The following is a 22,507-nucleotide window of genomic DNA, read 5'->3' on the forward strand; positions in this document are numbered from 1 at the left end:
GCTGCCCTTATTCCTTGCCGCTGCCGCTGGTATGAGGCTGGCGTTAACACAGAGCCCTGGCCGCCACCATCATGGAGTCTCTATGGAGACCGCTGTGGTGCCATCGACATATAGTATATATCCAGGAGAACCAAGCTCAGGCTGTACAATGCCTCTGTCCTTTCTGTCCTGCTGTATGGCTCAGAGACCTGGCCACTGAACAACACCCTGGCAGTCAGGCTCAATGGTTTTGATTCCGGAGCTCTCAGGAGGACTGAAGTAATTGTCTCAGCATATTGCTTCAACCCCCAATTAGCTGGCTGGAGATGACCCAGAGGCGCCCGCTGGCTGGACGTCGTTGCCCAGGACCTCAAAGCTTGCCATGTGACCCTAGACCAAGCACAGCTCCTTGCCCACCACAGACTCAGATGGAGAAATCTGGTTACCATGGTTGTCTCTACACACCCCGGATTCTAGCTTTTTGATGTTTCGTTTGGGGTAATGGCTTCTTCCTGGCAGAATGGCCTTTCAGCCCATGTTGGTACAGTACTCGTTTCACTCGTTGGATAATGACACACTCTTACCAGCTTCCGCCAGCATCTTTGCAAGGTCTATCGCTTTTGTTCCTCTGTTGCTATATACATTTCCGACCAGAGCACATTTGTCTCTGGGACACAGAACCCTTTTCCTTCCTGAGATGTATGATGGCTGGACATTCCGCTGGTGTTTATACTTAAGTATAATTGTTTGAACAAATGAATGTGGCACCTTCAGGTATCTGGAAATTGCACCCAAGGATGAACCAGACTTGTGCATATATATATATATATCCATCCATCTCTGAGCCGCTTCTCCGCACTAGGGTCGCGGGCGTGCTGGAGCCTATCCCAGCTATCATCGGGCAGGAGGCGGGGTACACCCTGAACTGGTTGCCAGCCAATCACAGGGCACATACAAACAAACAACCATTCGCACTCACATTCACACCTACAGGCAATTTAGAGTCTCCAATTCATGCATGTTTTTGGGATGTGGGAGGAAACCGGAGTCCCCGGAGAAAACCCACGCTGGCACGGGGAGAACATGCAAACTCCACAGAGGCGGGGCCGCGGATTGAACCCCGGTCCTCAGAACTGTGAGGCTGATGCTCTAACCAGTCGTCCACCGTGCCGCCAGCGTAAACATCTGGCCAATTATTAGGACTGCATTACAGTATATTTTAGTATTTCTAAATGCCTAAATTCTTAACCCTCGCACATCTCTGCACAAAAAACATTTTCATGTTTCATACAGGTAAAAGAAAAAAAAAGAAAGCTTTACTGTCATTGAACAATATTTAAGGGTTATCAGCGATCATTTGGACAGCGGCAATATTCAAATACATCGGAACCCTGGAAATTAACAGTGAAGTTAAGTTACTTTTAAACTCCTACCATATTTGGATAAGACAAAGAGGAAAATGATAATGATGATGCCATTACAAAAAAGGAACCTCTGAAACGAATGGATTATTAGTGTTCATTTTTAAGTTGTTACTATTAACAACAGTACAGACGTCTTTTTGCACACATGACAATTAACTGCGCTAAAATGTTACTCAAAACATCCTAGTTTTTGATTTCTAAAGTTCAACCCCTGTTCAGGATTATTTTATTCAAGTTCAAGTCAAAACAACAAATCGACAAGTCAAACAGCCTTGTGTTAGCATTAGTGTCCTTATAAAAGCGGTCTAGACTTTTTGGATGGAAAGCTAGTGAAGGACATCAAGTGGAGGATGTCATCCATGACCACAGGGTACAAAAATGTGTCGGACAAAAAGATGGAGCAATCGAAGAAATAAGGTCAATAGCCTGGAGGGTTAAAGGAGCAGACGAGATGGAAGTGAGACTATTTATGGAACAATAAGACAATGAGTATGAGCATTAGCAGTGCGGCCACAAATGTGACAAAGGGAGTAAGGTATGTTGGCATTCATGGAGAGTGGGTGGGATGGGGAATAGGGGTCCCTGCCTCGGGGGCAATGGCGAGACAATTAAGATGATGAGGAGGAAGAGTTGATACTGCAGGTCTGCAGGCTCGACAACACTATCTTCCCTGAGGGGGAAACTGGCTTTTTTTGTTTCGGGAAGACGACACAGGAGCAATCCTCTGGAGAAAATAGGCCAGACAGACAGATAGACAGATGGACGGGGAAGATAGAATGATTAAGACTGTGGAGAAGAGGGAGGGATGGAGGACAAGGGCGGGATGTGGGTTTGTAGTGAAAGTGAGAAACAAAGAAAACGAGAGCAGCCCAGAGGGGTCCTGAGCCCAGGTGGATTTGAGCAGAAAGGGATGGGGGCTAAGCACCTGATCAGAAGATAAAGAGATTGGAAAAAGGAGGACAGATTCTGAGACAAAGGAACTCCCTATTGAGGGTGTCAAAACGCTGCAGCATATAAAAATAATACATCACAATATTATGTACGGTACACTTGCAGAATCTATGAGAACCTAAACAAGTGCTTTACCAAAACATAAACATAGTACTTAACAGTATGTTTATTTTGTGATTGTAGCTTGTATTGATGTAGAACTGCACTGCATTAGACTGAGACCTGTTTCTGATATTTTGCACCCTCTTATATGTACAGTTATGTTGTATGTTTTTTTTTATTTTATTTTATCTCGGGTAGAGTACCCTAATTAGTATCTGTATAGTCCATCCATCCATCCATTTTCTGAGCCGCTTCTCCTCACTAAGGTCGCAGGCGCGCTGGAGTCCATCCCAGCTATCATCGGGCAGGAGCCGGGGTACACCCTGAACTGGTTGCCAGCCAATCGCAGGGCACATACAAACAAACAACCATTCGCACTCACAGTCACACCTACGGGCAATTGTAGAGTCTCCAATTAATGCATGTTTTTGGGATGTGGGAGGAAACCGGAGTGCCCGGAGAAAACCCATGCAAGCACGGGGAGAACATGCAAACTCCACACAGGCGGGGCCGGGGATTGAACCCGGGTCCTCAGAACTGTGAGGCTGTTGCTCTAACCAGTTGGCCACCGTGCCGCCTAGTGCCTAACCTAAATTACTACTAAATTCTTGGTCTCTGATATTTTACTAGCAAATGATCCCTTTAATTTGTTTAAGCGTGCACATACGTACGTATGTTTGTTTTGAGATGAGATTAGCTTTCATTCAGGGATGTATGGTTCCATGGAGGCCACCTGAAGCAGAAGGAACGTCAGGAATGTGAGATGTTTTGCTGTCTGCCACCAGAGGAAGGGAGCAGGGGAGAGAAATACGAGAACTGTTTGAAATAATTTTCAGTCTTCAGTGCTGCATGGGTTCTTGGCCTCTCAACTGTGCTTCTTTTACAAAGATATGTTTTGCAAACGAGTTTCTAAAATAATTCCCTACTTTATGGATGTGACCTCAATGAGCGTAAGCCCTATATTATCACATAGGGGGAGATGATCGCAGCACAACAGACTAAAAACATGATCCAATAAAAGTCCAAAACGTCAAACTTTTGCTGCTATCCCCCCCCAAAAAGTTTTGGTTTAGTTTTATATACTTGTAGTCTAATGAGTGCAGCAATCTTAGGAGATATCTATATATACACACACACACATACACACAGAGACACAGAAATAGTCATTTAGTACAGTATGTCAAAAGCAACTGCCACACATTCCATAAAGGTGGCGGACATGCTGTGGTGAATTCCATGTAAGTGAACTAAATAGCAGTAACATAAAATTTAGTATATATTGTATTCATATCAAGTGTCCTTAAAGCCGAGGAAAACATCTTTGTGTTTCACAAATTCCAATTCATTATTTATTTGTAAGAAATCCTACTCCTACTTTGTTTCTGGGTACTCTGAGTTCCTCACTTATTCCATAAACATCCATGTTCGCTGAATTGAAGACACCCCAAATTGTCCATAGGTGTGAGTTTGAATGTGAATGATCTTGTCTATGTGTGTGCTGCGATTGACTGGCGACGAGTGCAGAGTGCACACCGCCTCTTGCCCAGTTGGATCAAATGTGCTGTGATTGACTCTTGTTACCCATGTAGGCGGTATAGAAAATGGATGGATGCATGGGCGGATGAAACCATGCTAAATGCTAGTGAGAACAGGTTGCAGGTTTTTGACAACAGACATGAGTGAGTGAGTGGCAATGTGGGATGAACAACATGTCAGTCGACTTTCATCCGCTGTGTTCAAAATGAAGACCAAAGATTGAGGTGTGCCAGCACGCGTGTGCGTGTGTGTGTGTGTATGTAAGTGGGTGTGTACGTGTGTAACACCAGGTGTTGATTCTCCTGTGGTAGCCCTGGCACTTGGCTCTCCCACTGGCGTTGGTTATAAATGGCCACAGATTTATTCTAAGTAGCTTTGCATCATTAACAAACAGTCTGATTGATGCTTACATCAGAAAATGAATGGCACCACCTCCCCCCAGTCACACACGCTTCCACAGGACTCACAAGTATACATTGATACAAATCTGCTAATGCAATTCTTTTCTAAGTCAAAGTCATGTCATTATTTTAAAATGGTTTTTTTTTCCATTTATTATACTTGTTACCCTTCAAGCGGATTGTCAACTCACCATCTGCTGCGTATTTATGTTGAACACTACACAGAGAACCAGATCACAGACATGCAGGAATGCAAAAAAAGGTGTCAAAGTGAATGGGGTGCTCAAACAGCGCTGCACTTCTTAAGCCGAGGTGCAGTTGGTGCCTTGCTCAAGGGCTCCTGGACAGCAATCAGGAACCGCAACGGAACTCGAACGGTGACCTCCTGTTTCCAAAGCCCAAGTCCTTACAGTTGAGCGACAGCAAAATAAGATTTTATTGAAATTATATGTAACTTCTCTTCTTTCCTTCTTCTATTCACACCCCTTGTGTCTGGATAAAAAAAAAATGCCCAAAGAAACAGCAAAATATTTCTTATTCATGAGGTATGCTGATGTCTGGCATAACTTGCTCATGATGGTACGGCATTAGAAAAAAATTCTAGAAGATGTTGTTCTAGTTTGGGATTGAACCACCTTTGGGACATTTTACTCCACTGTAATTAAACTCAAACACAACAAATGTTAGCTGGAATAATTTAATACCAGTAACAATTCCCATTTGCTTTTAATTATTTTTGGTATTTTCTTATTTTATAATGTCCTGGGAAAGTGTGTGATGACTTATTAATAAATCAGGGGTGTCCAAACTGTTTCCGAGGGCCACATACAAAAAAATCAAAGGAAGGAAAAATCTATTCTCCTGCCTTGCCATGCAGTGTAGAAAATAAGTACTGCATGCTGACGACATGGGCCGTGTTAAATATTCATTGTAATCTATGCTGTGGGCTGCTAAAAAATGGATGGCCCCCGGACTGTAGTTTGGACAACCCTGCCTTAAATAAACCCCTTGTAAAATTCACTTATTTGATATTATATTTTCTGTTCAGTGGTACACTAATGTTATTTAAAATTTCTAGTCACATCATGTGGTCGCAGAAAATATGCAATACAATTCTGCCAGTTGAGTTTGAGAATTTGTCAGTGTGCGTTCCTGATATTGCTCTTCATTGTTTTCTTAATACAGAGGATGTCTTCATCCTCCATGGCAAAGACAAGAAGAACCCACTCATCTACGGCCTGTTCACCACTTCAAGGTACCACTCAACACTGTTTTGTAATCGTATTGAGCGGCGTGCTGGAAAACGCCAGCATGGTGGTGGGTGGGAGTCAGCAGGAAATCATGCTGTGTGGCGAGATCTGAGATTACGCACGGTTGAGTGAAAAAAAACACTGAATCATGGGTATTGATCAACTGCCGCTGTTATATTTAGCTTCAGCACTGCACAAAAAAAGGCTTCAGAACTTAGTGTATGAGTCAAGGAACTATAAAGAAGATAACATGCAAATATTGAGACGATAAATAAGCGATGCCTCATTAGATTTTTGCGGATTGCCACACAGAAAGCAACAAAAGAGATCATCTGTGACAATTTCCACCATGGTTGCACTTCAGCATGTGCAGAGATGACGCAACATATTGTGGGATTCACACTGGCTGCGCGACCTTCTGCCGCTGTGACTCGTGAATGCGACACATTCATGCTATGAAATGGCGCTCACATCATCATGATTAGTGATCCTGCTGTGACAATAGCTTTTTGTTTGGGGTATGGTCACACAGTACATCTCATGGCCAGGCAAGTTTTTTAAAACTTAAAACCAAGCACTATTTTAGAAAATGTTCATATTTTTCATTTTCTTTCGACCAGTTAGTTGTCCCCACAGTGCGCTATCCTTCACCATCTAAGTCTACAGCAGTAGTAACCAACCTTTCTAAACCCAAAATCACTTTTTTTCACAGAATATAAGATGAGCTCTACCACTACAATATCGTCTGAAAACACACTTGCCACGGGTAAAGCTGTTCTGTCATTTATTTTTGCAGTTTTGACAGGACCAATGCATACATGCCAAGATTAGTAGTATGACTAATCAGTCAGTGAACATCCATCTCCACTCACGAGTGTCCAGAAGTCTTCACCCCTAGCTCTTGTATTCAGTCCAACATCGCTTTGAAGTTCAGTAATCTCCATGTCCATGGTAATCAAAATAACTCCTGCATTGTCCCTGACAGCTCTTCTGTCAATCTTGTGGACATTTGGTTTGATACAAAAGCAACTAATTGACTCGTGCTTTTTGCCTTCACAAATATACAAACAAATTCTGTTACTAATTTGTTCAGAGAGGCACAGAATTGTTTGAGCTGGAAATAAACATCACACATTATTGCAATCAACTCACCGTCTGCATGGTTTCTTGTGCTTATTCCCAATTAATGGCTAACTCTAACTTTCTGTTGCCGCCTTGCTTTTTGCCTGTGGCATGGTGAAAAGCGATTGCTCTGTTTCCGGTCCTCTCTGAAGTTCTTGCGTCTTCACAGATTGTCGAGTGGCTAAATATCTTCAAAGTTGTCATGAGTCGCTGCTGCCGCTCTAGGTTGCCTCGTTTGTTTATAGGTGCACATAGTATGTGCATATGAGGCATTCCATCTTCCCATTTGATGACGTGAAAAGAAATTTGCTTTTCCGATTCCAGTTGGAAATAATGTAACTTTCTTTTTTTTGCTGGAGCAGAAAAATCTGTCTACATCAAGACGTTTACAGGCTCACTAGCAGCATAACCATTTTGTGCTTCTCAAACTAAAATGAATGAAATTCACCCATGGGTGTTCCAAATGAACAAAGAAGCCAGTCGTAAATGTCCAACCAAAAGGTATTTAAAATAAGAAGAAAATGAATCATAATATTACTTTTTTCTTTCTTTTTTAAAATTAGGCGAAGTTTTATTTTGAAAATGACTCGCGATATACCGTGATGGGCATGGAGCTCTACCTGTCGATCGTGATCGACGTGTTGGTTTCCCCTGGTCTACAATATCTCTAACACTATTTTACAAAATATACATTTGCATCAGGTCCCATTTTGTCAAGGAAGATATTTTGATCGAGAGGACTTAAATATAACTGGGATCGAACAAGTGAAGTTCAAGTTCAAGCCACTTAATAAAACAATCATTCGTGTTCAGTGGACGTTTGCATTTCAGATGCAGGATGCAGCTTAAGCTCAGTCTTGTATAAAGCACCTGAAAGTGATGTGTGAGGAAAAGTACAAGTATCTTAACAGAAAATAATTTGGGGAAAGGTTACCTTGCAGAATATTACTGAGTAAAATTCTTAAATTATCTGACATTTGCTGTACTTAATTATCAAGTGATTTTCCGGTATTGTGTACTCATGTATTGGAAGTAAAAGTGTTTAAAAAAAAATTGTGGTTGTCTTTGGAGTAACAAAGATGGTTAGGGGAAATCAGAGTAAAAGTACACATTTTATTTAGAAATGTTGCAGAACAAAAGGGAAAGTTGCCAGAAATCAAAATAAACAAGTAAAGTACAGCGTACAAACGTGAAAATGAAGTACAGTAACGAAAAATCTGTTACAAGACTTAAGTTTGTATGCATGCATGTCGATAAACAAAATACATCTGTGACCTTTGGATGATTATGATTGGCAAAGAAAACTTAACAAATAAATACAACAACAAAAAAACACATGGTTGTGGCTCACAGCCTCACATTAAACTTTTCTGGAAACAGTTTTCTGGAAGAAGAATTTCAAGATTTTCTCAATTTAATGTTGGTGTTTAGTTGAAAGTGGAGTTGAGGGTAGGATTCAAACGCACCTCCCCCAATCTCTCCCCACTAATTTTGCATTTGGGACATTGAGGGGATCACAGCGAGACCACATATCCTTCTATAGTGGTCTATAATATTGGGAGAGCAGCCAGGTTCTGTCTTACTCCTACTGTTCAGAGTTGTTTGCAGTGTGTGTAAAAAATACACTAATTATGTTTATTTCAAGACATGACGTTATAACTTTTTGTGTTTAGCACCTACATATATTGCCTTGATTCATGTATCTTGTAACCATTTCTAAAAATTAAATTTCACATCATCGTAACTGTAGAGGGTGATTAATTCTTGCCCAGTTTTCTCTCATGCGGTGTTAGAATAAACAGTAGCAGCACTTTTGTGATGACAGGTGACTCAATGGGGTGGTGGGAGTGGGTCTGCTTCAGGGCTTTAAGAAAAAGTCTGTGGAAGCTCAGCAGGAACTGACAAAAATCCAGGGAGGGGTGTAACTGCATAGCTTCACGAAGGTCATTACATGAGTTGAAGTGAAAGGTCTCTGAAACACACTTATGACCACACACATATACAAGTCAAGTTCGTTTTAGGGTGTGCACATTAAAAGCAAGCTTATTGTACATTTTATAAATTAGTCAGCCTAAAATAGTTTCCTTTTTCAGTTAATTGTTCAGGTTGTATAATATAGTTGAAGGTTTTTTTTCTTTTGTGATCTTTGTTGATTAAATGAATGATTGTGGTCGTCTCTTTCAGGAGTGTGTTCACTTTCTCTATCTAGTATATGTGTCAGTCTTTTTCTAGGTGCTGTGCCCATTAAATACGAATACAAACTTCAACTTAAAAGCCATCCAGAACTGTTCCCTACTTGTATACTAATAGCAGTGCCATTGCTACAGTGGCAATTGCTGTGTTGAAATCAGAACATTCTTCCAAGCTGCACTTTGGCTTTGGAGCACATTCTGTGAACTGTTGCTTAAAAGACTCACTATGACTCACACAGCTCCACATTAAGTGATTACTATGAAGGCCTTTTTCCTTTATTAAATGTTTGCTCTTCTCTGGGTGTATATCCTCATTCATGCAGGCTGCTGGAATAATATGTTGGACTATCATCTGAATGTACTTTCTCTGTGATCTTTCTTTCTTTCTTATCAGCGATATCCTCAATGGCTCGGCCGTGTGTGTTTACCGAATGGAGGATGTAGTTCGGGTTTTTAAAGGAAACTTTCTGCACAAAGAGGGGCCGCAGTATAAGTGGGCAGAGTTTACTGGCAAGGTGCCCTACCCGCGTCCTGGAACTGTGAGTTCATACTCAAACCTCAATGCTCATGTAGCCATAATTTACAATGGCCACTCAGGAGAGTCCAGTCCTTCACCAAGGCTGTACAATCCGAAGCTAAGTGTTCAGTTATGTTGATGAGATTCATATTATGGACTGAGAAATGTTAGTGTTCACAAAGTTATAAGAGGCAAAGCCGCACCTTCGTCATCATTATCAAAACAGCGGTGGTGACTCATTGGTCAAGCAGATGTCATCTTCATATATGTATGACAAAAATGAACACACATGCTAACGTTAGCTTCCTTTTGCTTTAGTCTGCAAGATACAGTATTATACTCCCGTATTCACATTAATGCAAAGATCAATTTTCTTCTCTGGGTCAGCCGTGTGCCGAGAATTAAATGCCGTAAACCCGCATTCTCCGGCATTTTTGTTGTTTCTTCTTGTCTCTGCTAATATTGTGGTATCATTCTGCTCACAAACAAACCAGAATATTTATAACATATTAATTAGGGTAGTTATCTACTAGTGTACGGACTTGTGATCTGATCTTCTGATCCTCCCCTGTCTGCCCCCATTTTAACTGTGCTCTTCTGATCAAAATTTGTTTAAAATTAGTTTCTTAGGGTATACTCACACAAGGCCATTTGTACCATACTTGAGCCCACTTGACACCTAAAGTCCAGTACATTTGCACATTCATTGTGTTTATTTATAAAATGTATATGTAACATATATACGTTTATTTACAGTATATTTAGGGCTGCAGCTATCGAATATTTTAGTATTCGTGTATCCTACTAAAAATTTAATCGAATAATCAAGTATTCGGATAAATTATGTTTTTGCTTATTAACCACCTTCTTGCACAATAGAAATAAACAATGCAGTGTTGTATAATAAAGTGATGGCACACCTAAATGGGCTGAAATGCAAATGCTAAAGAGCAGTGTAAGCGCGGGACGGGAGATGGAGGGACAATCTCTGTCATGTCCAGGACTGTTTGCGTACTAGTGTACGCATATATATATATATATATATATATAATTTTTATTATTATTATTATTATTTTATCTAACGCTGCCACAGACACACCCATAGGCCTTGAAACACACATAAACAAAATGATTAGCTCCTTGGTGTGGAAGTCTAGCATAATGTAACAGGTAAAGAGTAGGAATCCCAAAAGTGGCCCTATGACCTTGTTTTTTCCCCTCCATCATAGTGTCCCAGCAGCACATATGGAAGCTACAGCTCCACCAGAGAATATCCTGATGATGTCATCTTCTTCAGCAGGACTCACCCGCTACTGGAGGTTCAGCTCATGTTTTATTTCATTACACGAAAGTTAAATCTTTGTGTTTTGGTCCAAATTCCTTTGTGGGAGATTACTAGCAGTCATTAAATAATGTGCTCAAGTTGAAAAATAAATTCTGCACTTGTGTAGGAAAATGTGCTGCCCTTGGGAGAGCGGCCCCTCCTTGTCAGAGTGGGTGTTCACTACAAGTTCAGCAAACTGCTGGTGGACAGAGTAGAAGCTGTTGACAGCACTTATGATGTCCTCTTCATCGGCACAGGTACACTGAATCCAGTTCTTTAAATATGTGAGTTATATATATAGACTGGACCACTGCAGCCAAGGTGATCAGAGAGGCAGGTAGGAGAGTACTTGGTGTATCTTCTGGCAGGAAAGGAGAGAAGGAGACTTGGTGCTGGAACCTCACAGTACAGAAAATCATACAAGGAAAAAGGTTAGCTAAGCAGAAGTGGGACACTGAGAGGACCGAGGAGAGACAAAAGGAATAAATTGAGATGCGACACAGGGCAAAGGTAGAGGTGGCAAAGGGAAACAAGAGGCATATGATGACATGTATGCCAGGTTGGACACTAAAGAAGGAGAAAAGGATCTATACAGACTGGCCATACAGAGGGATAGAGATGGGGAGGATGTGCAGTAGATTAGGGTGATTAAGGATAGAGATGGAAATATGTTGACTGGTGCCAGTAGTGTGCTAGATAGATGGAAAGAATACTTCGAGGAGTTGATGAATGATGAAAATGAGAGAGAAGGGAGAGTAGAAGCGGCAAGTGTGGTGGACCAGGAAGTGGCAATGATTAGTAAGGGCGAAGTTAGAAAGGCATTAAAGAGGATGAAAAATGGAAAGGCAGTTGGTCCTGATGATATTCCTGTGGAGGTATGGAAGCATCTAGGAGAGGTGGCTGTGGAATTTTTGACCAGCTTGTTCAATAGAATTCTAGCGCATGAGAAGATGCCTGAGGAATGGAGGAAAAGTGTGCTCGTGCCCATTTTTAAGAACAAGGGTGATGTGTAGAGCTGTGGGAACTACAGAGGAATAAAGTTGATGAGCCACACAATGAAGTTATGGGAAAGAGTAGTGGAGGCTAGACTCAGGACAGAAGTGAGTATTTGCGAGCAACAGTATGGTTTCAGAGAAGTATGTTAAAATAATACAGGACATGTACGAGGGCAGCAGAACAGTGGTGAGGTGTGTTGTAGGTGTGACAGACGAATTTAAGGTGGAGGTGGGGCTGCATCGGGGATCAGCCCTGAGCCCTTTCCTGTTTGCAGTGGTGATGGATAGGCTGACAGATGAGGTTAGACTGGAATCTCTGTGGACCATGATGTTTGCAGATGACATTGTGATCTGCAGTGAAAGCAGGGAGCAGGTAGAGGAACAGTTAGAAAGATGGAGGCATGCACTGGAAAGCAGAGGAATGAAGATTAGCCAAAGTAAGACAGAATATATGTGCATGAATGAGAGGGGTGGAGGGGTAAAAGTGAGGCTCTACAGGGAGAAGAGATTGCAAGGGTGGAGGACTTTAAATACTTGGGGTCAACCATCCCGAGCAATGGTGAGTGTGGTCAGGAAGTGAAGAAACGAGTCCAAGCAGGTTGGAACGGGTGGAAGAAGGTGTCAGGTGTGTTATGTGACAGAAGAGTGTCTGCTAGGATGAAGGGCAAAGTTCATAAAACAGTGGTGAGGCCAGCCATGATGTACGGATTAGAGACAGTGGCACTGAAGAGACAACAGGAAGCAGAGCTGGAGGTGGCGGAAATGAAAATGTTGAGGTTTGCTCTCGGAGTGACCAGGTTGGATAAAATTAGAAATGAGCTCATCAGAGGGACAGCCAAGGTTCAATGTTTTGGAGACAGTTAGAGAGAGCAGACTTCAATGGTTTGGACACATCCAGAGGAGAAATAGTGAGTATATTGGTAGAAGGATGATGAGGATGGAGCTGCCAGGCAAGAGAGCTAGAGGAAGACCAAAGAGAAGGTTGGCGGATGTTGTGAGGGAAGACATGAGGGCAGTTGGTGTTCGTGAGGAGGTTGCAGGAGATAGGCTTACATGGAAAAGGATGACGCGCTGTGGCGACCCCTAAGGGACAAGCCGAAAGAAAAATAAGTTGAATAATAATAATTATAATAATAATAATGATAATAAGAATAATAATGCATTCAGCTTATATAGTGCTTTTCAAGGAACTCAGACGCTTTACAATTGCTCACATTATTCATTCACTGTGCCTGCCATTCTGTGCCGACTGCCCCTCCGAACACCACCAAACACCCAACCACATTCATTTGTTCATTAAAATATGATGTTTTTGCCACAGACTCTGGCCTGGTGTTGAAGGCCATCCATCTGCCCAGAGAACACGGTCCAAGTCAGGAAGTGACGTTGGAGCAGCTGGACGTCTTCCAGGTAGTGCGCAGCAGCCCTTTCCTCCTGGTTTGAGTCATTTGAACTCCTTGTACATATGTGCTCTTGTCGTCTTACGTCTGTGTTGATCAAGTACTGAGCCAATTAAAAGATGCTATCTTGCCAAGAATGGCTACAAGTTTTTTTTGCTTCTATGTTAACCATGTGACAAAATCTAGTCTACCAGGGAGTGGAGTAGGCTAAGTTATTACATGTTTTAGGGTGTGAAGGCAGGCCCCCTTTAGTTTTTATGAAATAATCTTCAGTTGCAATGTCCAGAGTTTTCTCTCATTAATCTTTGATGTGTTTTTGGTAGACCAGAGAGTATGTCTGGGTCCTTGTGTTTTTGCTAAAGTGTAACTCTGAGGAATAAGTGCATTTAGTAAGGAATGAATTATATTAGGAAACAGAGGGGCAGCAGTGGCATCTTTTGATTTTCTCTTGAGTAATTGTCATTGTTTTGTGTTCTCCTCACAGCACAAATCACCAGTGACTGTGATGGCACTCTCCAAGAAAAAGGTAACAGCTGAAACAAAGCCTGGGAAAACATACTTTCTTTACTCACCCAATAAGACACATGCACACTATCACACGCATACCTCAGCTCCACACCTAGAAGGACAGTTGCTATGGTTACCCGAGCCCAGTCAAAGCAGTCGTCAAGAGATGACGCAAACGCACCCACACACACACTCACACATACACAGACATAGAGCCCTGCACACAGTGACGTTTCCTCGTTCCCTCCCTGCAGCAGTGGTTGTTTGTGGGCTCCAGGGAAGGGGTCTCCCAGCTGGGTCTCTACCAGTGTGAGCTATACGGAGAAGCCTGTGCCGAGTGCTGCCTGGCCAGAGACCCGTACTGCACGTGGGACGGACATGCCTGCAGCCCCTACATGCCCACTGTGCGAAGGTACGAGGCCTACTTCCAATCTACTGGACAGCAAACTATGCAGAATTTGTCATTGATACTCAAAAGTTTAAGAAGCAAAGGAGAAACACATGAGGATGGAGTTGTGTGAAGCAGCCTTGGCCTTTTGAAGCCTGGTTTAGATTACAATTGAACTCAGATCTCTCTGGTGAACATTTTCCATCACCACAGATCCCCTCCCGACTCCTCCCTTCTCTGCCCCCATTTTCCTTGTGCTTTGCCAACTCCCAATCTAATAATGTAAGAGGGCTGTAAAAATGTGCTGAGCAAATTGAGGCTTCTGACGTGACCCTATGTCGCCCAAGCCTCATCTAGTGCGACAGTCACACAGCTTCTACGTTCCAATCAAATCAGGCCTTGGGGAAAACCATTGTTCCGAGCACTCCACTCAATGAGTGGAGTGCTCGGAACACACCAGTGATTCGCAACCTGGAATAGTATTTTTCTCGTACCAACAACGAAAGTTATATCTCATTTGAAAGTGGAGAAGGCAAATATTTATATACAGTATTCATACGTTGTACATAGACAAACAAATACATCGAAGCTTAATTTGTAATGTCAGGAAAGCGAGAGGAAATGCTTGTACTTTAAACTAAGTCACATTTCATCTACATCACAGTCAAAAGGATCTGAGCTTGAATCTCGACTCGGGCCTTTCTGTGTGGAGTTTGCGTGTTCTTCCCGTGCTTGCGTCCACACACGTTCCAAAAACATACATATAAGGTTAATTGAAAACTCTTAATGTATATCAATATGAGTGGCTATTTGTCTAAATATGCCCTGCAGTTGACTGGCACCCAGTCCAATATGTACTCCATCTCTTGTACAAATTACAGCTCAGTGAACAAGATAGTGATAGAGGATGGATGGATGGATGGAAGTCACATTGTACAATGTCGCAAAACCTTTTGGTAATTTGCAAAAATCCTTTCTATTCGCACCACTTGAAATGATACAATATCTTGCACCTCTGCTTGGGCACCCCTGCAATACATGGTTCCCATACATTTGGGAAAACCCTGGAAACTGATTCGAGAATTTTCTCAGTCATGGAAGACACATAGAAATTACAGGGTGGAAAAATCTAATATTCTAGAAATATTTTGTTATCCAGGAAATGGATGTCAACACTCCATAATTGGTTTGACAGAGCATGGTATGCCTGATGGCATCACTAAAGTTCTTAGCTTTACTTGACTGAACATCGAAACTGTGCAATGAATAATTTGTCATATTATTGGAAATGTCACGTAAGAGTCTTTATAAATGGAGTCTTGAAGAGAGTTGGAACCCTGGAATGTGATGTCATGTTCACTGTTGTTTTTTTCTCTGCAGGAGGAATGCTCGACATCTGGGCGAGGATGAGGATCCATTGACTCAATGTGTCAGACAAGGAGGTAAAGGTCTATTTTTGTCTGTGTTTTTATGTACAGTGCGTCTCATAGCAGTATAAAATGAAATGAGAGCGTTCCACAAAATTGTATGGAGGTTGGTTAAACAAATTAATTTTGGTGCAATTCTAAAAGCGGTAGTTTGCTCCAGAGCTCTTGACAAATGTCTGAATATGAAAAAAAAATGTGCGTGGGGGGAAGGGGGGGGTTCTGGGTTCAGAACCTATGTCCGATCTGAGGTCACTCTTGGGCCTGCAACATTCTGAGTTGGCGTGGGCACTCGCTCTGGAGGTCCCAAGTTTGCAATACAGCCAAATACTGACTGAAAGAGAGTAGAACAACAACATTTACAATTGGGTTGAAGACCAGTTCTAAAAAACGCTTGTAGTCAAAAGGGGAAAATCTAGCACTTTACTTTTATTTGTTTTTGCTTTTTATGTTTCTCTTGTATTTATCTTTGCTTTGATGGTTGCCATGATATAGGTAAAGTTGTTGTCATGGTAACAATCCAGACACACTTACAATGACCTTGCGTCTGTCATTTGTCGTTTAGACACCAACACAATGCAAAACACCTCATAAAACGCCAACTCACTTGAATCTATTTCCATCTCTTCCTTGCTCTCTGTCAGCCGGCCTGCAGGTGGAGGCCGAGCAGAGGTTGATGATGGTTGCTGAGGGCAACAGCACCTACTTAGAGTGTCTTCCACGATCCAGACACGCTGCTGTTACATGGTACAAGCAAGCCGGAGAGAACAGCCCTGAATTAAACGAGGTACCCATGTTCAATTCAAATCGAAGAAATATAGTGGGAGTGCAAATCATATCATGTCTGTAAAGATTGGAGTTCAAAATTTTTGCGAAAAATACCCTTGGGGAGCCAAAAGTGATAACACCTGTGAGGAGGAAAAGTGTGATGATGACCACAGAACCGCAAATGGAACGTGTTGTAAACTCTGCTCAGTACAACATGGCTAAATAAACAAAAAGTCAACACCAGTGACAAAAGAAAATGAACAGATCTTAGCCACAAGCAGTAGAGTACCAGCTTATGACTTTTGAAAGTTACGAAACCATGACTCGGTCGATTTTATTTATTTTTTGTGTTGCACGTTATCCATCCATCCATCCATCCAACTGTTCCATTTTCTGAGCCGCTTCTCCTCATTAGGGTTGCGGGCGTGCTGGAGCCTATCCCAGCTGTCATCGGGCAGTAGGCGGGGTACACCCTGAACTGGTTGCCAGCCAATCGCAGGGCACATACAAACAACCATCCGCACACACATTCACACCTACGAGCAATTTAGAGTCCGTTATCCATATTGTCAAAATGTAATTTTTTTCCCTCCGCATTTCACGTCTGGGGCTCTATACATTTTTCTGTCGTTTCTAGCAAAGCACGGTGGCGGCCCAGTGCCATGTGACTTCAGCCAACTCTTCATTCGACCAATTTTTCCCTGCAGGTGCTGTCAGGTGAGCAGGTGGTGGTGATCGAGCGAGGTGTCCTCATCCGTCGCGCCGAGCTGTCTCACGGCGGCGTCTACCATTGCCAAGTGGAGGAGCACGGCTACCACTGGACCGCCGTCACCGTCCACCTGGCGGTCTGGAGTCCCTCGTCCGAGCGACTGACGACGACTTGGTCCGCCTCCTCGCATCAGCCTTGGTACTCCGACTCCATGACGCTGGTTCACCCGAGGAACCTGGGCCAGCACTGTCGCGCTCTCGGGTACCGCCCGCCTCGCAACCGCCGTCGCCATAGCGACCTGGTGGCGAAGGCCGCCAAGGAGAAGGAGAGGGCAGAGAGACACAAGCACGGAGGAGAAAGAGGAGGAGGAGGGGGTGGAGGAGGGAGGGCGGCAGGTAGGAAGAGCAGGAGCAAGCCGCAGCAGAGAGCGCCGAGGAGTGCTTGAATGTGTCGCAGAGGGACGCACATATGCATGTCCACACACAAACATTGTACAGGGTGGGCCAAAATTCATGACTCACTTAATTGTAGATATGAAACAAGTAAAGGAGTATCATACCATATACAGGCGTGAATCCGTTAATCAAACGAAGGATATGAGAGCACAGTTGGATATCATCGAGCAAGGGTTAAAGAAGTCCTTCAAATGTTCAGATCAACTGATAAACGTCTTGATGTTTTCGTGGAGATTTGTCCTACTCAGTTCTCAAGTGTTCTTTATCTTCATTCGAACAGATCTTGGCCGTCCTGTTATTTTGGGGTCCACAAAAGTACCTGTTTTGTCAAATAACTTGTAAGTCCCAGCAACAATCTTTCTCATGGGTGCTGGTGGCCTATAAAGTTGCATCCATTTCTCTACAAATTTCAGTGTCATCTGTTTTAGAAACCTAATCACACATGAACACATTTCTCAAAGCTTAGCCATAGCGAATCAAATTCAGTTTTTTTTTAAATTAAACAAGCTGCTAAGCCCATTATGAAGTAAAACACTAAAATAACACTAAAAAAAATCTTATTTAGAAATATGACTACCAAGTCCGACATTAATTCTTGCCCACTCTGTACATAGGCAAAGACATTCGCATGCACTTACTGTCTTTAAAAAAGGCATTCTTCTTTTTATTCCACTTTAGTCACAAACGTCTGAAGTGAGCTACACAACAATAACAAGACATTTGTCCAGAAGTGTTATTGACTGTTTTGGAACAAAAGAAGTAATCAGGTGGGATACTTTGGATGGCATCAGCAGCATGTCTCCATCAAACTTTGACTGAATAGGGAGTCTTGTACACAAAGTAAATATTCCACATGTAAAAAAAGGTTTGCTCCTCAAGGATCCGTTTTTGTGCTCGTGCATGTTCCCAGCTACGTCAGTCACAATCGTCGTGGAAAGCCGTAATTAGCATGATCAAATACACTACTCACAAAAAGAAGAGGTACTCGGCTTTGTGGTGAAATTTTAGGACGAATTTAAAATGCACTCATACATAGATAGGTGAACTTAATTTGACCTCTAAAGTTTTAAATGCACATCCAACTGTTAAATGTTTCAATACGTTTTGCATAACGTTTATCTAACAAGTAGCTGAATGGCAAAATTCACAGCAGGCATTTGATCCATGAATTGAGCAATATATTTTTAAGGACTTTTCAAAAGTTCAGAGAAGGTCAAATTAATTTCACTTGTAAAGGTTATAGTTTATATTAGGTTCCTCTTGAAATTTTACCTGAAAGCTGAATATCCCTAACTTCTTGTGAGTGGTGTATATAGTGTACAATGCTATACTCAGGTTCACAGTAAACAACACTGCTTCTTACTGCTTTTTTTTGGGGGGGGGGAGGGGGGGGGGTATTTTCAAAGTGAACTCAACTCTTGTGGACAATTGATTTTTCATCATAAATGGAGGATCCAGAAGGTAAATACTTTACATAGATGTGAAATCACTGATTTGACGTCAATCAAATTAAGGACACACTATCACATCATAAAGACTGCAAAGGAGCAACATTTATTCCGGGACGCTGGTCAACTTCCCATTTGTTTGACGCATTTTATTGAATGAATTTCCCCCGTAGGAAGTAATGCAGATAATCTTTTCCAGGGGTCAAACTATCACTATCCTAAAACCTCTAACTGTACAAGCATTTTTTTTTTACGTGTTAACAATCTTCACTGTATAAAATAAAAGCTAAGCATTAAAACAGTCATTTGTGTGATGTACGTGCAGAATTAGATGACTGCATGTTCTTGGGAGATCAATCATAAAAATCCAGCTCTCTGATGTACATTTCCTTCTTCTGTATTATGAGCTGTATTGTACTGAGCAGCCAGGACATTTGTTTTTCACTGGTACCCTTCTGTGGTGGTCACAAAAAGGCAACGTAAACGCAAAACACATGTGAAGTTTCATCCTGAAGAGGCTCAATTCGATTTCCCAAAAATGGTGGTTGAACTGTAAATATCGCTCCTTTTGAATCATTTTTAGGGGGGGTTGCTGCTACACTCAATATGTTCACACACTCATTTAAGTGAACTTTGATAGTATTAAGAGTCGCAATCCGGGTTATAAATTCTTCTAGCTAACCACACAGGGATCCATGATTGTTTTTAAATCGTATATTGGAATGTGTGTTTGGAGTTTTAGTGTGCAGACTTAAGAGCTGCGTCGCAAAGAGACAGTGGGCAAAGTTCCATCCAACATGGATGACTTTTGAAGAGGACGCAAAGTGGACTGTTAGTTTTTGTTGTTGTTTTTTGTTTGTTTGTTTGTTTGTTTGTTTTGTGTTTGACACATTTTGGAAAAGTCCCAGCAGATGAGCAACAAATCGTTGGTGATCCAATGTACATTTTGTAAAATAAAGCAAGTCTTGTGATGGAACCCAGGGACGTTGTGGACAAAAATCGGAGTTTTGACAATTTAAAAAAGTGTTAGAACAACAAAACTGTTTCACTTGATTTTTCTCTCTCAGCATATTTATTTCCCTCACATGTTGTGTGCTCTCACTTTTAGGAAATGTTTCCAGCCCTTAATGAACTGGAAACATTTTCAACTCAAAAGCACTGTGTGTTCCTTTATAAAAGCTGAAAGACATAAGATTTTTTCCCCCACTTGTTGACAATCTGTTTCCTCTTTAGATGAGTCTGCAGGCATAATGCATTCATTGGACCATGCAGAGAACATTTGGTCAGTTGATTAATAAACAGCAATGTTTTGAAAAGACAGTTAATGAGTTGTGCATTTACAGTAAAAGAACTAAACGTGTCGTCCAAAGCTGAATGGATTCAGATTGGATTGCTCTGAGGTGACGCGTGGGAACAATATTGAGTGACTTCCACTCAAGTCGATGCCACAGGTCTCACTGCAAGGCAATGTAACCACGGGATTTATCCTGGTCAATCAGCCATGTCGATTTAATGAAAAAAACGTACTGCATTTGGCCTGCGATCAGTCCAGGGTGTATACCGCCTCTTGCCCATCAACTGGGATAGGTTCCAACTCATCTGAGACCCTAATGAGGACAAGCGGCATAGAAAATGGATTGATGGACATATGTATGGGCATATCTCGTACATGCATCACTCCTTCACAAACTCTACCAACCAAACAGATCGAATGTACCATTATATCTGTCGGGTAAGAAGTGAAAAGCTTCACTGTATTGTTATTGATTGATTGGTAGTTTGCCTGTCTGTATTTTAGTTAGCAGGCTACTTTTTGGTAATGGAATAAACGGTGCAAGACTACTTTTTGCATTCTGCGGCGGATAATTCTTGTACATGTGCTGTACCTCATGTTTTCAAACTTGCCAAACGGAGTATTGATGAGTAAACTATTAAACAAAATAAAGCAAGCGAGTCACACCCAGCAATTGAGACAATGAAGAATGGCCGTCTGTGTGATTTATTTATTTCTTTATTTCTTTATTAACACATGCAAGCACAGGGTGCCGCCAATGAATGGCTGCATGAAGAGAACCATTTGTGCTGCGACTCTTCAGAGGAGCTTTTGTTGAGCTGTTGAAATGTCAAAAATGAAAATGGGTGTGTGAGCCGTGCTGTATAAATGAGGCAGCTGTCAAACACTTCCACACTTGAAGACACAGCAACTGCAGATGTGGGCAAAGTATGGCTTGCGTGCCACACAGGGCCTGCTTCGTTCTTTAATCCGGCCCACAGAGCATTTAATTTATCTGGAGTCCTGGAGTAGCCATCCATCCATTTTCCGAACTGCTTATCCTCCCTAGGTTCACGGGTGTGCTGGCGCCTATCTCAGCTAACTTCGGGCGAGAGGTGGGGTACACCCTGAATTGGTCGCCAGCCAATCACAGAGCGTCCTGTAGTATTTGTTGAATTAATTTTGGTGATTTTTTTTTTTCATATTTGGTTAATTAAAATGTAACTATTTTGTATTTATTTATTTATCTCCTTAAGTAATTGGTTAATTGGTTTCTTCAATTTGATTCTACCACTCCACTACCAGTGTGGTTAATTAATGTCTTGTAAATAATAAAATGGAGATGAATTTTATAGTACATGTAACCATTTTTTCCAATTAGGTAATGAGTTAATAAATTGGGCATCACAGTGACTGCCTAGTTAGCATGACCGCCACACAGTTCATAGGTTGTGGGTTCGAATCCAGGGTGCAGCCTTCCTGTGTGTAGTTTACATGTTCTCCCCGTGACTGCATGGGTTTTCTCCAGGTACTCTGGTTTCCTCCCACATTCCACAAACATGCGTGTTAGGTTAATTGAAGCAACGTTGCTTTTTTCTGGTCACATTTGCACAGCCACTTGTTGCTTTCACACACTGATGTTTGCTCAGTTTTGTGTTGTTTTGTTTTGTTGTGTTTTACTTTTGACACACATCTTTTCAGAAATAGTTGGTCAAACTCAATATTGTACAAGTTTTGAGATGCTCCACTTTGGAAAGTTAACTGCAATCAACCCGTTTTACCGGCCTGCTTGCTAATACTTGCGCGTGCCCATAAAAACAGTAAAAGTATTTTAACTTGTGGAGGCAGTAGTTCGTTCACCTCACTGTGTGTATGTGGCACATGGACACATCACCAAACACAAATATCCCCCGTGCCACCACCACGCCAAACAATCAAGTATGTCACTTGGTTTTGCGGCTAAAAAAACTCAATGTAGCTCTGCTTACCTTTAGGCTTTAGCAAGGGTGTCAGACTCTGGCTAGAAAGTGGCTCTAGCTTTATCCTCACTAGGGTCGCGGGTTTCCTGGAGCCTATCCCAGGTAACTCTGGGCAGGAGGCGGGGTACACCCTGAACTGGTCGCCAGCCAATCGCAGGGCACATATAAACAAACATGCATTTGCACTCACATTCACACCTACGGGCAATTTAGAGTCTTCAATTAACCTACCATGCATGTTTTTGGGATGTGGGAGGAAACCGGAGTACCCGGAGACACTTAAAAAGTCAATTTTCCATAATACAGTAGGTCCCTTTAGAGACCTCGTAAAGTCAATTCAGAATATTGTTTCTCCATGCATGA

The 22,507-nt window shown here is 42.1% G+C and overlaps 1 protein-coding gene across 2 annotated transcripts in view; it reads left to right on the plus strand.

The window, feature by feature from the left end:
* The window catches only part of sema3h (sema domain, immunoglobulin domain (Ig), short basic domain, secreted, (semaphorin) 3H), a 65,624-nt gene extending 44,749 nt beyond the window's left edge, over positions 1-20,875 (plus strand). The window contains exons 9-18 of one of the 2 annotated variants that reach the window (XM_061780279.1): positions 5,579-5,648; positions 9,352-9,496; positions 10,704-10,793; positions 10,926-11,055; positions 13,115-13,203; positions 13,678-13,719; positions 13,955-14,112; positions 15,469-15,530; positions 16,157-16,299; positions 16,988-20,875. In XM_061780279.1, coding sequence (XP_061636263.1) covers positions 5,579-5,648; positions 9,352-9,496; positions 10,704-10,793; positions 10,926-11,055; positions 13,115-13,203; positions 13,678-13,719; positions 13,955-14,112; positions 15,469-15,530; positions 16,157-16,299; positions 16,988-17,434 — 1,376 coding nt within the window. In that variant the 3' untranslated portion in view covers positions 17,435-20,875. The remainder of the gene's footprint in view (positions 1-5,578; positions 5,649-9,351; positions 9,497-10,703; positions 10,794-10,925; positions 11,056-13,114; positions 13,204-13,677; positions 13,720-13,954; positions 14,113-15,468; positions 15,531-16,156; positions 16,300-16,987) is intronic. The other variant, XM_061780287.1, reaches the window with a different exon arrangement.
* Positions 20,876-22,507: the final 1,632 nt, after the last annotated feature.

The sequence above is a fragment of the Phyllopteryx taeniolatus genome, chromosome 1 (genome assembly GCF_024500385.1).
Source record: "Phyllopteryx taeniolatus isolate TA_2022b chromosome 1, UOR_Ptae_1.2, whole genome shotgun sequence".
NCBI lineage: Eukaryota > Metazoa > Chordata > Actinopteri > Syngnathiformes > Syngnathidae > Phyllopteryx > Phyllopteryx taeniolatus.